Source organism: Sus scrofa, chromosome 4 (assembly GCF_000003025.6).
Source record: "Sus scrofa isolate TJ Tabasco breed Duroc chromosome 4, Sscrofa11.1, whole genome shotgun sequence".
Lineage (NCBI taxonomy): Eukaryota > Metazoa > Chordata > Mammalia > Artiodactyla > Suidae > Sus > Sus scrofa.
This window is the reverse complement of record NC_010446.5, coordinates 94,362,958-94,376,678: the sequence shown is the minus strand read 5'-3', so window position 1 is coordinate 94,376,678 and position 13,721 is coordinate 94,362,958. Positions and strand designations below refer to the sequence as shown.

The window sequence follows — 13,721 nt, the reverse complement described above, 5'->3', positions numbered from 1 at the left end:
ATGAGTGCCACAGGCTGGAAATAGAGAGAATGAGAAGTTGATTAATGGATACAAAATTTCAGTTTTACAAGATGAAAAGAGTTCTAGAGATTGGTTGCACAACAATACTAAAATATTTAGCACTACTGAACTATATACACCCAATAACAGTTAAAATGGTAAGTTTTCTCTAACATGCATTTTATTACAATTAAAAATTAAAATGAAGTTTAAGAGCCAGTTAAATTACTTGTTAAATGGTTTACATCTTTACTAGGTTGGATCTAGTGTAGCCTTCACTCCAGGGATAGTTTGGTACCCACCCACTTAAGGGATAAACCTTATGGGGTCTCCATGATTGCACCAAGGACCCTAGACTTAGTAATCAGAGTACAAATGTCTCTTTGTCCTACGACTGCTCTGGAAATTTTTCATCTTACAACTACTGGATTGTTCTCTACCATTGTGGAGTTTCAGTCTCTGGAAACAGGGCCTAGTATCCAAGAAAAGATTTAAGTATTAAGGCTACTCGTCAAATATCCCAAATGCTTTCTCCATATTCTTTTTATACTCCATATCCCCACCAAAGGATCTAATTCTTATCCCCATTCCCTTATAACAATAATGGGAAGAATAAACAAACAAAACAAAAAGTTCCTTTGTGGTGCAGTGGGTTAAGGATCTGTTGTCACTACAGTGGCTTGGGTTGCTGCTGTGGCCTGAGTTGGATGCTTGGCCTGGAAACTTCCACATGCTGTGGGCCATGCCAAAAACAAAACAAATAATGGGAAGAAGGCCAATAGTAGTAGTGATAACAATAAAAATTGTCATTTATTCAAGAATTGATCAACAATAAGAGCTTTATATAACTTTAATCCTTACTATTCTGGAAGGTAAAAAGAAATAGCTTTGATCTATAAATGAGAAAGCTTGTTGCTTGAGCAGTTTAAATAAATTGCTCTAGATTACACAATATTGCTAAAGCTAAATTCAACCAGTTCTAACTAAAAAAAAAAAAATCATGGATCCTACCATGTCATGATGCCTTCATCTTCTACCATTTAGCACATCTTTAGCTATGTGTTATATATGAGGTCTTTTAAGTCTCAATCCAAAGTTTATGGAAGTCTTTCAGTTAACTGTATATCACTTTAGCCATTAGGTATTTATAGGATATTACTACACAGTCACTAACATACTTTACTGCTGCTTTCAACATAAATAGGTTTTAAGTTCTTTGATATTAGAGACCATCTCTTAAAATCCTTTGGGCCTCATATAGTTCCCTAAATACAGTAGGTAACTCAGTTATAACAGGACTGCCACTTTAATTAGTGTAACAATATCAATACTTCAGCCAAAGAAAGATGAAGTGATTCTATGAAATATTACTGCAAAGCTTTATATCTTCTAGAAATTATAAATTACCATGAATTTCTTTTCTAACCATAAAATGCCTGGGTTAAATAATATCCCTGAGAAAAGAGAAAACAACAAAAATATCTTAAAGCTGCAAATATAAGAAATAGTCTTACTGTCAATTTGAAGAAAAATATTTCCACAGATTTTTATTTCATTTTCATATCAAGTCCCAAAGATCAACAAGACATTTACCCCTCCAGAAAAGATGAAGATTTTACTCAATCATGTCTTTTTTTCTTTAAAAAATTTTTTCTGGCCATGCCCATGGCATGTGGAAGTTCTTGGGCCATGGCAGCAACCTGAGCCACAACACTGACAATGCCGGATCTTTAACTTGCTAAGCCATCAGGGAACTCCACTCATCCATACCTTAACACTTTTGTTACCACAGGCTCTTAGAATGTCTAACAATGACTGTGGCTATTCATAAAACGATATACTCTAATAGTGTTTGATCCCTTTAGATTTATTTTATAGGGAGTTCCCGTAGTGGTGCAGTGGTTAACGAATCCGACTAGGAACCATGAGGTTGAGGGTTCGGTCCCTGCCCTTGCTCAGTGGGTTAACGATCCGGCGTTGCCGTGAGCTGTGGTGTAGGTTGCAGACGCGGCTCGGATCCTGCGTTGCTGTGGCTCTGGCATAGGCTGGCAGCTACAGCTCCGATTGGACCGCTAGCCTGGGAACCTCCATATGCCGCGGGAGCGGCCCAAGAAATAGGAAAAAGACAAAAAAAAAAAAAAAAAAAAAAAAAAAGATTTATTTTATAACAGACCAATAGTTCATGGACGGGCCATGAGATGTCTCATCCAAAACTCTTTCTACAGTTGTTTATATATGTCAAGTCAATAGATAGATGTATACACATACAAGGTTAGGATATAGTTCTAGTTGAGTTATTTCCCTTTCAATTGCAAAATAAAGGCTGTCATTCCTGTGTTGCTAGAGTAAATGAAAATGCTAGGTCATCCAAGATAAAGGATATACTGTTCATAAAAAAATTTAGCCTTATTTTGAACAGAAACTAAATTTGCATTTGGCTCTGCAAGGCAACTGGGGGCATTAACAATCTACATTTTTGTTTTGTTTTGTTTTTTGTTTTTTTAGGGCCGCATCTGTGGCACATGGAGGTTCCCAGGCTAGGGGTCAAATCAGAGCTACAACTGCCAGCCTACACCACAGCCACAGCAACATAGAATCCGAGCCACACCTGCGATCTATAGCACAGCTCACGGAAACGCCAGATCCTTAACCTGCTGAGCAAAGCCAGGAACTAAACCCACAACCTCATGGTTCCTAGTCAGATTCGATCCCGCTGCGCCATGTTGGGAACTCCTACAAAATTTTTAATAATCTTCTGTGTCTCACAGGCAATATAAATATAAATTTGCAGCAGTGACAAAAACAAACAAAAAAAAAAAAGTGAGTATCAGCTTGTGGTCGGGAACTCTTTTTTTCTGATTTTCCCAAAGCCAAAACTGAAAAAAGGATCCAGCTTCTGTGATATTCATTTCTATCTGCTCCTACACTGCTAAGTGTGACCATTAGGGAGTTCCAGATTTATGCAGGGAAATCTGATGTGAACTTCTGTACTGCTAGTGTCCTAGGCTTTGTCTTTTGTCTCCTGTACCTGGATGTGTTCCAATAACCAGGTTCTATACCACCAGGAATCAAGCAGGTGTCAAGTGTAGCTCATTTCTATTGAATTAAAAGCTTTCTGTAAGTTTCTACTTTCCCATTTACTTATTTCAAAGTACAGCAACATTTTAAGGAATTTTTTTCACATTTTATTTAGTATTTCTAGTTTCAGGTAGCAAGAAGTTTGTTTGTTCTACACATTTAATCTACCACATTGCTGGAAATAAAGAGCACTAATTTATTCCAATGCTACCTGAATTCTAGCAGTATCCTTTCCCCATATCAAGTCTCTAGACCGTTTTAACTCTACACCTGAAAACTCATTTAAAAAAAAAATCATTACCCCAATTTCACACTTTCTGTCCTAATTTTATTGACCTCTTTATGACATCTGACATTAAGACACTTCTATAATATACGCTCTTTTTCTATTAAAAAAATCTATTTAAAATTTTATGTTATTCACTGACATCTTTTCATCTACTTTCCTCTCAAATGTTAATGTATCTTAAATGTCCAACTCTGTCATCTTTTCAAATTACACTTTTCTCCCTGGGCAACCTCATTCACTGCCAGATTCAAGTTTATATATATATATATAGAGTGATAGATCTTTATCTTTACCATAGATGTCATAAACCATAAACCAATACCTTCCAAACGGTTATCTTACATACTACCTCAATAGCCCAAAGACAGTTCAAATTTAATATATATGCAAACCTGAAGTCATTATCTACTCTCTTTACACATTTATTTTCCCATACTCCATACTATAAATGTGCACGTTCTCCATACTATAATGTGCAGACTATGTTATTATTATAAGAATTTGCTGCCCTTCCCCTGCCAGGATTACTTCTAGGGAGGATCCGGTGTTGCTGTGACTGTGGTGTAGACCTGCAGCTATATATATACTGTTACATATATATTATTATCTAAAATAGTCCATTATGACTTTTAAGCTTCATTTCCTTGTCCCACTTTTCTACTCAAATTAGTGGTTAGTGCTTGAGTTCCTCTGTGTGTCATAACATTCTGTATACTGGTCTATTACAGAATTTAGTACACCTTTATTAAATTATTTAATAGATCGAAATCTTTGAAGGCAGGAACCTTATTTATATTCCCAGTGCTCGATACTTATGGTAACCCTCAATAAATATGTATATGAATGATTAAAACAGTCTAATAGAAGAGAAACTTTAAGGACTTAGTTATTACTTCCTTTGTTTACTCAAGTTAACATTTTAATGATTTTGTTCATACAGAAACCTCATTCATTTTTTACAGGGGTTGGCAAACTTCTTCTGTAAAAGGATAGATAGTAAATATTCTAGGCTTCCAAGGACACAGGATGTCTCATATATACTTTTTCTTTACCTCTCCTCACTGCCTCATTTTTTTTTTTTAAACTTTTTTGGTAACCCCGGTGGCATATTTCCCCATCCTTTAGAAAAAAACAAAAACTCTAAATATGTAAAATCAATTCTTGGTTTGAAGGCTGCACAAAAAAAGAGGCTCTGGAGAACAGCTGGCCCATAGACTGTGGTTTGCTGAACCCTGGTCTAGGTTGACACCATCATAGTTAGTCATTAATTGATAAAGAGTTTAAAAGTCTCCGAAGAATAGTGTAAAAATGAAGCATTATGAAAAACAAAAAACTATCACTGCTGTTTGGATTTTGCTGTACCTTTGGCACAATGGTACTAATAAAAAGCTTCAAATATATTGAAGATAACCATCAAATAAAAATTAAATAAAAATTAAATAAATACCATAGAGCTCCTGTCATGGCTCAGTGGAAACAAATCTGACTAGCATCCATGAGATGCAGGTTTGATCCTTGGACTTGCTCAGTGAGTTAAGGATCCAGCATTGCTGTGAGCTGTGGTATAGGTTGCAGATGCAGCTCAGATCTCACTTTGCTGTGGCTGTGCTGTAGGCCAGTGGCTACAGCTCTGATTTAATCCCTAGCCTGGGAATTTCCTTATGCTGCAGATGCAGCCCTAAAGAGAAAAAAAGAAGAAAAAAAGTTAAATAAATACCATATTGATACAATTCGACAGTAAGATCTTGTATTGATGAATAAATTGAATTTTCTTTCTTTTGTTTTTCTCTTTTTAAAGCCGCAGTCACGGCATATGGAAGGTCCCAGGCTAGGAGTCAAATTGGAGGTACAGTTGCCAGCCTCTGCCACAGCCACAGCAACGCAGGATACAAGCAGCATCCACAACCTAGACCACAGTTCGCGGCAATGCCAGATCCCCGATCCACTGAGCAAGGGGAGGGATAGAACCCACATCCTCATGGATACTAGTCAGATTCATTGCTGCTGCACCACAATGGGAACTCAAGAAATTGAATTTTCTGACCATAAATCACAAGTGATCTAATCAAAACCACATGGAAAGCTAAGAAATGGGAGTTCCCTGGTGGCTTCTAGGGTTAAGGCTCTGGTGTTGTCATTGTTGTGGACTGGTTCACTGCTGTGGTACAGGTTTGATTCCTGGTTCAGGAATTTACCATGGGAGTGGCCAAAAAAAAATAAATAAATAAAATAAAAAATAAAAAAAAAGAAAAGAAAAGAAAAGCTAAGAAAGGAATATTACTTCCTTGCTTAAAACTTTCAATGGCTTCTAAGTGTTATTAATGGCTTTATAGACTGGTCCCTACCTACTTTTCCAGCCTCAAATTCAGTCACTGTCCTCACTCCAAACACACTGGCTCTTTTACTTAGTTTCTTGAACTCACTCTTCTCCCTTTTAGATATATTACTCTACTGTTGGGAATGAATCTACCACTCTTCATTTCTCCTGAGAATGATAAATTTAAAATGATTTCTTATTTTCCAATCCTCAATAGAGACAGAAGACAGACATATACCATTCTCTATTTTTTTTTTTTTTTGTTAACTACACACACCATCGGTAAGAAGAAAACTGAGAGCACAACCTATATCTACGTATAAAATATATAAAAATGTTGTACTGTATGAAGAGGTACATATATTTAAAACATAAAACATTACACATTTTAAAAGCTGAGGTTAGACAAATTTTTTTTTTTTTTTGTCTTTTGTTGCTATCTCCTGGGCCGCTCCCGCGGCATATGGAGGTTCCCAGGCTAGGGGTTGAATCGGAGCTGTAGCCACCGGCCTACGCCAGAGCCACAGCAACGCCAGATCCAAGCCGCGTCTGCAACCTACACCATAGCTCACGGCAACGCCAGATCGTTAACCCACTGAGCAAGGGCAGGGACCGAACCCGCAACCTCATGGTTCCTAGTCGGATTCGTTAACCACTGCGCCACGACGGGAACTCCCTAGACAAATATTAACAGAGGTTCTTACAATCTCAATTGTTTTATATATCTCAATGATTTATAAATGCTACTGGAAAATATTACTTTACTAACAATTTTATATATATCTAAGTCTTTATTAAATAGATCCAATCTATACTTCCCTATTATACTACAAACCTTATTACCTCAATTCAACTTTTAAGATCTCTTATTTTGTGTCTGCCTACCCTTGTACCTACTCATTTTGAATTATCCCTCTGGATTATATCAAAATCTCTATACCACTACAAACTTTCAGTTATAAGTTCTAGGGAAGTAATGCACAACATAATTAGTAAAATTAACACTGCTATATGTTATACATTAAAGTTAAGAGAGTAAATCCTAAGAGTTTTTATCACATGGAAAAAATGTTTTTCTTTTATTTAATATCTATATGAGATGATGGCTGTTCACTAAACTTATTGTGGGAATCATTCCATGATATATGTAAGTCAAATCATTATGTTGTACACCTTAAACTTACACAGCGTTGTATGTCAATTATACTTCAATAAAAGAAAGAAAAAAATCACTATACTTCAGTATGGACATAAAACGGGTAAAAAAACTACTGTACTGTTTCAATATACATTATAATTCTCACATCCCAGGATCACTTTTTTCCCTATAATATTATACTGCAAAGTATATATAAGTTGTAATCTATAGTATAATCTACTATAAGTCTGTTCAAAGCAACAGTACTTGCCTGTTGAAGAAGTACTCTCAGATGAAGACCTCTTTCGTGTAGGGCTACAGTTTGTGCTCTCTGATGGTCGCTGGGAAGACTTATCTGAGGTTGCCTGGGAACCTGAAGAGATAAGAAAACAGAAATCATAGGAAAATCAAAGTATAAAAATAATGTTAGAACTGTGATATTTTAGTTGTTGCCACTGCCATTCCCTGTAATAATATGACTTTCAAGCTGATAATATGAGGACATTAAAAGGAAGACAAATCATGCTAGATGTTGCCGACAGAATTTCACAGGTCTCATATACATAATTTCTCCTGTTACAGTAACAGAAAACTAGATTTAGTTTAAGAATAAAAATAACATATGATTTAGTTTTTACGTATTACCACTATGAAATATATTAAAGAAATAACCAGATATAATCTAATCAAACCTGCACATGATTACTGGCTCAAATTCACCATACAAACTGACAAACAAAACCTACAGTGCAATCAATTAGAAATGACTGACAGGAGAAAAACAGGTCCAACCTGAAAATTTCATTTATTAGAATCCGGGATGAAAATTAAGAGTTGAACCTTAAATCTACACATTTCATATAATCCATAGAGATCATTTTATAGTCTATGTTTTTCTGCTATAGCACATTCTGAAAGAATGTTATTAATTTATCCATAGAATAAAATAAACCTCCTTTAATGCTTACACTTAAGATTTCTTGGTTATATACATAATGTTCATGAAGATAAAGAAACTCAATTTCCTTTAAAAAAAAGTCTTATTCTTTTCACAAAACCCCAAATCAAAGTGGCATAACTCAACTCTTAGCTCAAGATAAAAGTACGTCATTCAGGAAAGATTATTTTCCTGAATAAAATATACTTGGTTCTGATACTGGATTTCTTATACTCTAAAAAGCCAGCTGTTGAGAATATATAATCAATGTCCAACTATTTGTCAAAAAACTAGTAGCACTCTGAAACGTTCACTTTAAACCTGAAAAAAGTTACAATAAAAGTCTTACATATAACCAAAAGGTACAAGAAATAAAATACTTGAAGATAAGATCTGTAAGATCTGCCTCTAAATAAGAGTTAACTCCTTAAGGAACTAATTGAAGGACAACTTGGGGACAGAAGAATTCAATGGAGGTAAGTTTCTATTATTTCCCTTTCTCAAAAAGAAATAGTAAACCATGAGGCTTTGTTTTAATAATGCAGAATCTTAAATCACATCACTGTAAGTACTCTTTTAGCAGGCTCTTAGTATTGCTCAGGTGAGATATAAGACTGTGTTGCCATTCAAGAGTAATAAATTATATTTTGGGGAAAATGATGTGACAGTATATCCTATTTCAGAAACACAATGAAGACTACTGTAAGATCAAATCAAGAAGCAAGACTGGTTATTGCTGACTCTTAAAAACAGATACAAACTGTACCAACAGTACAATAAATCCCCCTAGAGTGTGGGTCAGATAAGATAAGATTTCCACTAAAGAGCTAAATACCACAATAAAATATCTAAGAAGTAAAAGCCCAGGCATCAGCGAAGACATAAATTTAAATATTAATACTGAAAAATTCTTTACAGGACAGCTATTTCCTACTCAGACACACAGCCAAGACAGAAGACATCAGTGGCCAAGAAGCTTGAGATATCATTGAACTCTCTTTATCATTATTTTCTTGATGAATGGACAATCTTAGATTAAGTACTAGGGAAAGAATGGGTTAGAGAGCACTTTTTATAAAGTCTTCTCTCTCAGTCATAAGCTAACATTCACTGAATACAGTTTATATGCTTGGTACTATGCTAGTCATTGTGGAGGTTGGGGGGGGATATATATACAGTTTAATAGTCTCTGCCCTCAAGGAGCTTATTTAGGGTCTTGTATGTTATCATGCATTACATTTCAGGTGGCATTTGTGCCATCCATTCTTGAGCTCCATCTTCAGTTTCTAGGCTATTTGGTAATGTTTCCCAAATTTCTTGGTCATCTTCAAGAAAGTCTTGATGAAGGCTTCAACTATACCTTTGATCATCAGGATATCCTGAGAATCACCCTGCCTGGCCTCACCCACCTCAGGTAAAAGAGGGTACAGGCACTTTCTTCAAAGCTCCTTCTTTTGGTGGCATCTGGAGCTGCAGAGGAGGCAGTGGGAGGTGGAATAGGGGTCAGATCCCCGGAGATCGTTATTGGCAGCTTTGTACAGCAATTCCTGAGAAACTGAAACAATTGAGAGAGAGATGGCTTAGCTCACTTAGCTTCTGAGCCATTTTTCATTTCCTGAAAGTAATGGAGGCCAGCAGCCTATTCTTAGGATATAATAGGAAACTAGAATAAAACTTCATTCTGGAGGATTCTCATTTTTCATTTTTATAAGCCTGTTTGAATTCCCTGTTCATCATACAGAGCAGAGCTGTTCTTAACAATTTTCTGTAAGGGGGAATAAAGTTGTAACCCTAAGATACAGATCTCTAGGGCTTGATAATCATTAGATCTAGACCTTTACTTCACTTAAAAAAACACTGCATACAGGAGCAGTAAGAGGATGAGGATACCTGAAAAAAACATTACCTAATGATGTGAAGCAACCAATTTTAAGACTGGAAAATGATGATATAAACTTATATGCAAGAGTTAACAACCTGTGAAAGATGTTTAAAAGCATGTTAAAACAGGCCTAATAGCAGAAATCACATGAAATCTGTAAACACTCTCTCTAATACTGCCATAAATAGCCTGTTTTATAAGTGCCATTATGCAGTTGGGTGGATGGGGAAGAACAAGATAATGCCTAGAGAACTAGCATGTCCATTTCAAAAGAGACCAATATATTTATGTTTCAAAACCTGAAATAGAATGCAATGCAGAGTGTAGTAATGTTAAGTACGTGAACTATGGAGTAAGGTATCCTGTGTTTGATTTCTGATTCTGTTACAAATCAAGCTATAAGACCTAGGTAAGTAAACATACTTGAATATTGGTTTAATAAAGCACTCAACTCACACGATTGTTCTGAGTTCCAAAATGAGATAATATACAAAATTCAATGGGTTTTTATAAGCATTATACTATTATATATAAAATGGTTCCCGGGGTTTATCACAGAATTTTTATTTACTTATTTACATTTATGACCACACTCGCAGCATATGAAAGTTCCTGGGCCAGGGAATGAATCTGAGCTGCAGTTGCAACCTATGCTACAGCTGTGGCTATGCTGGATCCTTTTAACCCACTGTGCTGGGCCAGGGATTGAACCCACACCTCAGCAGCAACCCAAGCCCCTGTGGTTGGATTCTTAACCCAATGAACCACAGTGTGAACTCCTATTGTAGAATTTTTAGACCCTACTTAACAATGTCACTGACATGTATAGGCAACAATTCTATATTACAATAAAATTTAAAAAAGACAGGACTTAAACCCAACCAGGAATTAGAACTAATCTAGAATACCAAGCAATTACCTTAAACATAAAGAAGTACTAGTAAAATAAGTACCTCTAATTAAGAAGTACTATTAAGATAGGTACTTCGAAGGTTGGTAGGTAACTGCAAGGCTGGCAAAAGCTTCTTTGGAGTGAACTTTCTAATTCACTCTCTTCACCATAGCTTCTCCTGGGTTGGGATTATGCTCTGGATTACATCATTAAAATAAGATGTGCCCAAATGATGAGTCAGAACCAGAAAGTGTTTAGTTCTCTGTTCAGTGTTGTACCAAGGGAGAAAGCGGTTTTCTGCTTCCACTGTTTGGTTCTTTGGTTCTTCTAAATTATGGTCGATTACTCAGGGAATCATGGGTCATCAGTGATCATTTTAGATCTGCCTGGAGGGATATGTGAAGACTCTATGCTCCTCACATGACAGGAGGTCTGTAGGTATTCCAATTTAAGGCAAACTGATAGCTCCTCAAAGAATATACACAGAGAACACACATAATTCTAAATATCAGAGAGTTCTCATCATTTTTTATTTCAATACAGTATAAAGCTGAATAATTGAGTACTCTAGAAGTAAACAAAGACTATAAATGGGGATTCCTCAATTCACTATTTGGTGGAAACCCTACTGAGTGTTTCACCACTCAGATGACAGCTTTAAAAATGGATTAGAAATTCTACAGACATAGATGAAGGAAACAGAAGTCACAGATAAATCACAAAAATATTTAAATAAAATTGGTCTTTAACATAAATTTAAGTTGATTACAAGTAAATTCTTTTTTTTTTTTCCAGTTGGAAATACAGAAGCCTTCATGTAAAAAAGAAGGCAGACTACTACTAAGGAGAGAAAGGGAAAATAGAGAATACCATTAATTGGGATAATAATTGGGAATTAAGAACTAAAAACAAACTTGGAAATGTGAGGGAATCCTGGAAGTGGTTTTTTTTTTAATGATTTTTTTTTTCCCATTATAGCTGGTTTACAGTGTTCTGTCAATTTTCTACTATACAGCAAGGTGATCCAGTCACACATACATATATACATTCTTTTTTTCTCACATGATCATGCTCCATGGAAGTGGTTTTGATTGTAGAATCTCTGTTTTTTTTATCTGGCCATTATCTGATGAGCTTTTAAAGACAAAGACAGGTTTTGGAGAAATGTCTGTGTCGAATTGGACAAAAAGGAAGAAGATGGTACTTTTATAGCAAAATCTTAAGATGAAACCATGAAATCATGGATAAGAATGTCAGAAAGTTGAGAAAACAAAAACCAAAAAAATATATAACGACTTTAAAGGGGCAAGAATCTGGAAATCTTTTTATATCATACACAAAAATTGGTGGAAACCAAGAAGCTGTTCTGAAGTTGATTTGTCACAAGAGATCTTGACTGATGTGTAGAGAAGAACAGAAACAAGCCTAAGGTAAAAAGAGAAATACTACATTTACAGATGCCTGGGTGTGAAGATAGAGTCATGTGGGCAAAGATTATCAGCATAAACAGAGAAAATTCCCACTGACAATAGTGTGGGGGAAAGGGGGAATCACAAACACTGGAGTAAAGGTTCAACCTAACTACTTCACTGAAGCCCTTAGGCTGGCTAAAAATCAAGGAATTTCCAAACGTAAAATAGCAAAAGAACATAGTGAATGAAACCAAAAGCTAGGTGGATAAAACATGCATTTCTTTAGTCTAAATCCACTATTAAAACTTTAATAACAATATGTCTTGGTTACATCTATTGGGAGTTTACCATTAAAGACCCTCGAAACTAGGAAATAGTTTGAATGCGAAACTTGTTTGATATTTCTAATGCTATAAATATCTTTGGGTAAACTACGGCAAATCATATTTGAGTATGCTAGATTTGGAAGGTGCAGTAACAAGTTCATAAATAATATACATTTATTTTAAAATAACGCATTTAAAACTAGTTTCTAACATTTAATTGCTCCTTCCCCCCAAAATCAGTTATAAAATTCCTCCTTTTATTATTTATGAGTCAAGACTACTGGCAATGTTTGTTAAACAGTGACTGAGTCAAAAGTGGTTATAATTAAAATGGACACCATAGTAAAAAAATGTGAAAATACCAACTATGTGGAAATCTCTGATCAAGTTTTTTTGTTTATATATTCAAAGTTCTGAATCCTTTGCAATGATTCACAGATCATAAGGGCTCTAAAAGCTTCTTTTGAATGAGCTGAATGCTGAGATAAAAGCTGGTTCCATGATAAAAACAGCTGTTTCCAATTGTGGGAAATACATTTACTGAAAGCAATACATTTCATCTGACTCACCAATTAAATGCATTACAAGAGAGAATGATTCAGAGCCTGTATTGGTGATTTTGAAGCTAAAAAGTCTGTGTTTTTCTCCTTCCAATTAGGCTATTTCTCATACTGCCCAAATCAGATAATTCACTGAAATAGAATTTCACGGGAAATTCCCAGAACTGTACTAACCACCACAATAAATTTTCTGATTTCATCTACACATGTTCACACTTCACTTATGAATGTATCTTCTACACCATCCTAGAGAAATTGTCAGAAATGATGAGAAAATTCTGATCAATGCTTACATTCTTCAGTTAAAAAGAAAATAATACTCAGTATACTGTGCTTCAACCATTATGCTTCCATAGTGAATATACTTTTTACAAACAAGAAGATTTAGCCCTAATTTACTTTTGGGGAAAAAAACAGTTCTCAATATTATACACACACACACACACACACACACACACACACACACACACACACATATGTATACTTATGTATGTGTGTATGTATATAAAAATTTGTTTTCATTCCAAAATTTGTAACTTGTAAATGCAAAATACTCCATGCTACTGCTCTCCCCATTTTTGAAATCAGGTTGCAGATTCTGGCACTTGCAGATAGCCATGAGCTGAAAATGCTGAAAAGCAAAGATGGAGTATATGACGTTCCAGGTCAGAAATTCTTCCTTCCCAGTCCTACCTATTTCATGTCTACTTAAGAAAGATAATTAAACAGAATTAGTTATTAGAATGGGGTGAAACCAGAAAACTTGGCTTCATTTAAGTGTGTAATTTCACTATAACTTCATTTGCATCAAGCTGATTTTAGTCTGTTAATATATAACAACATAGTAGAGCATATAATTTAAAAAATAAACTAAGTACCACATGCAGATC

General features: G+C 35.3%; 1 protein-coding gene across 8 annotated transcripts in view; it reads right to left on the bottom strand.

Moving 5' to 3' along the window:
• ASH1L (ASH1 like histone lysine methyltransferase) overlaps positions 1-13,721 on the bottom strand; it is a 187,463-nt gene that overhangs the window by 108,316 nt on the left and 65,426 nt on the right. For all 8 annotated transcript variants that reach the window (XM_021089697.1, XM_021089694.1, XM_013997002.2 and 5 more), the window contains one exon: positions 7,094-7,195. In XM_021089697.1, coding sequence (XP_020945356.1) covers positions 7,094-7,195 — 102 coding nt within the window. The remainder of the gene's footprint in view (positions 1-7,093; positions 7,196-13,721) is intronic.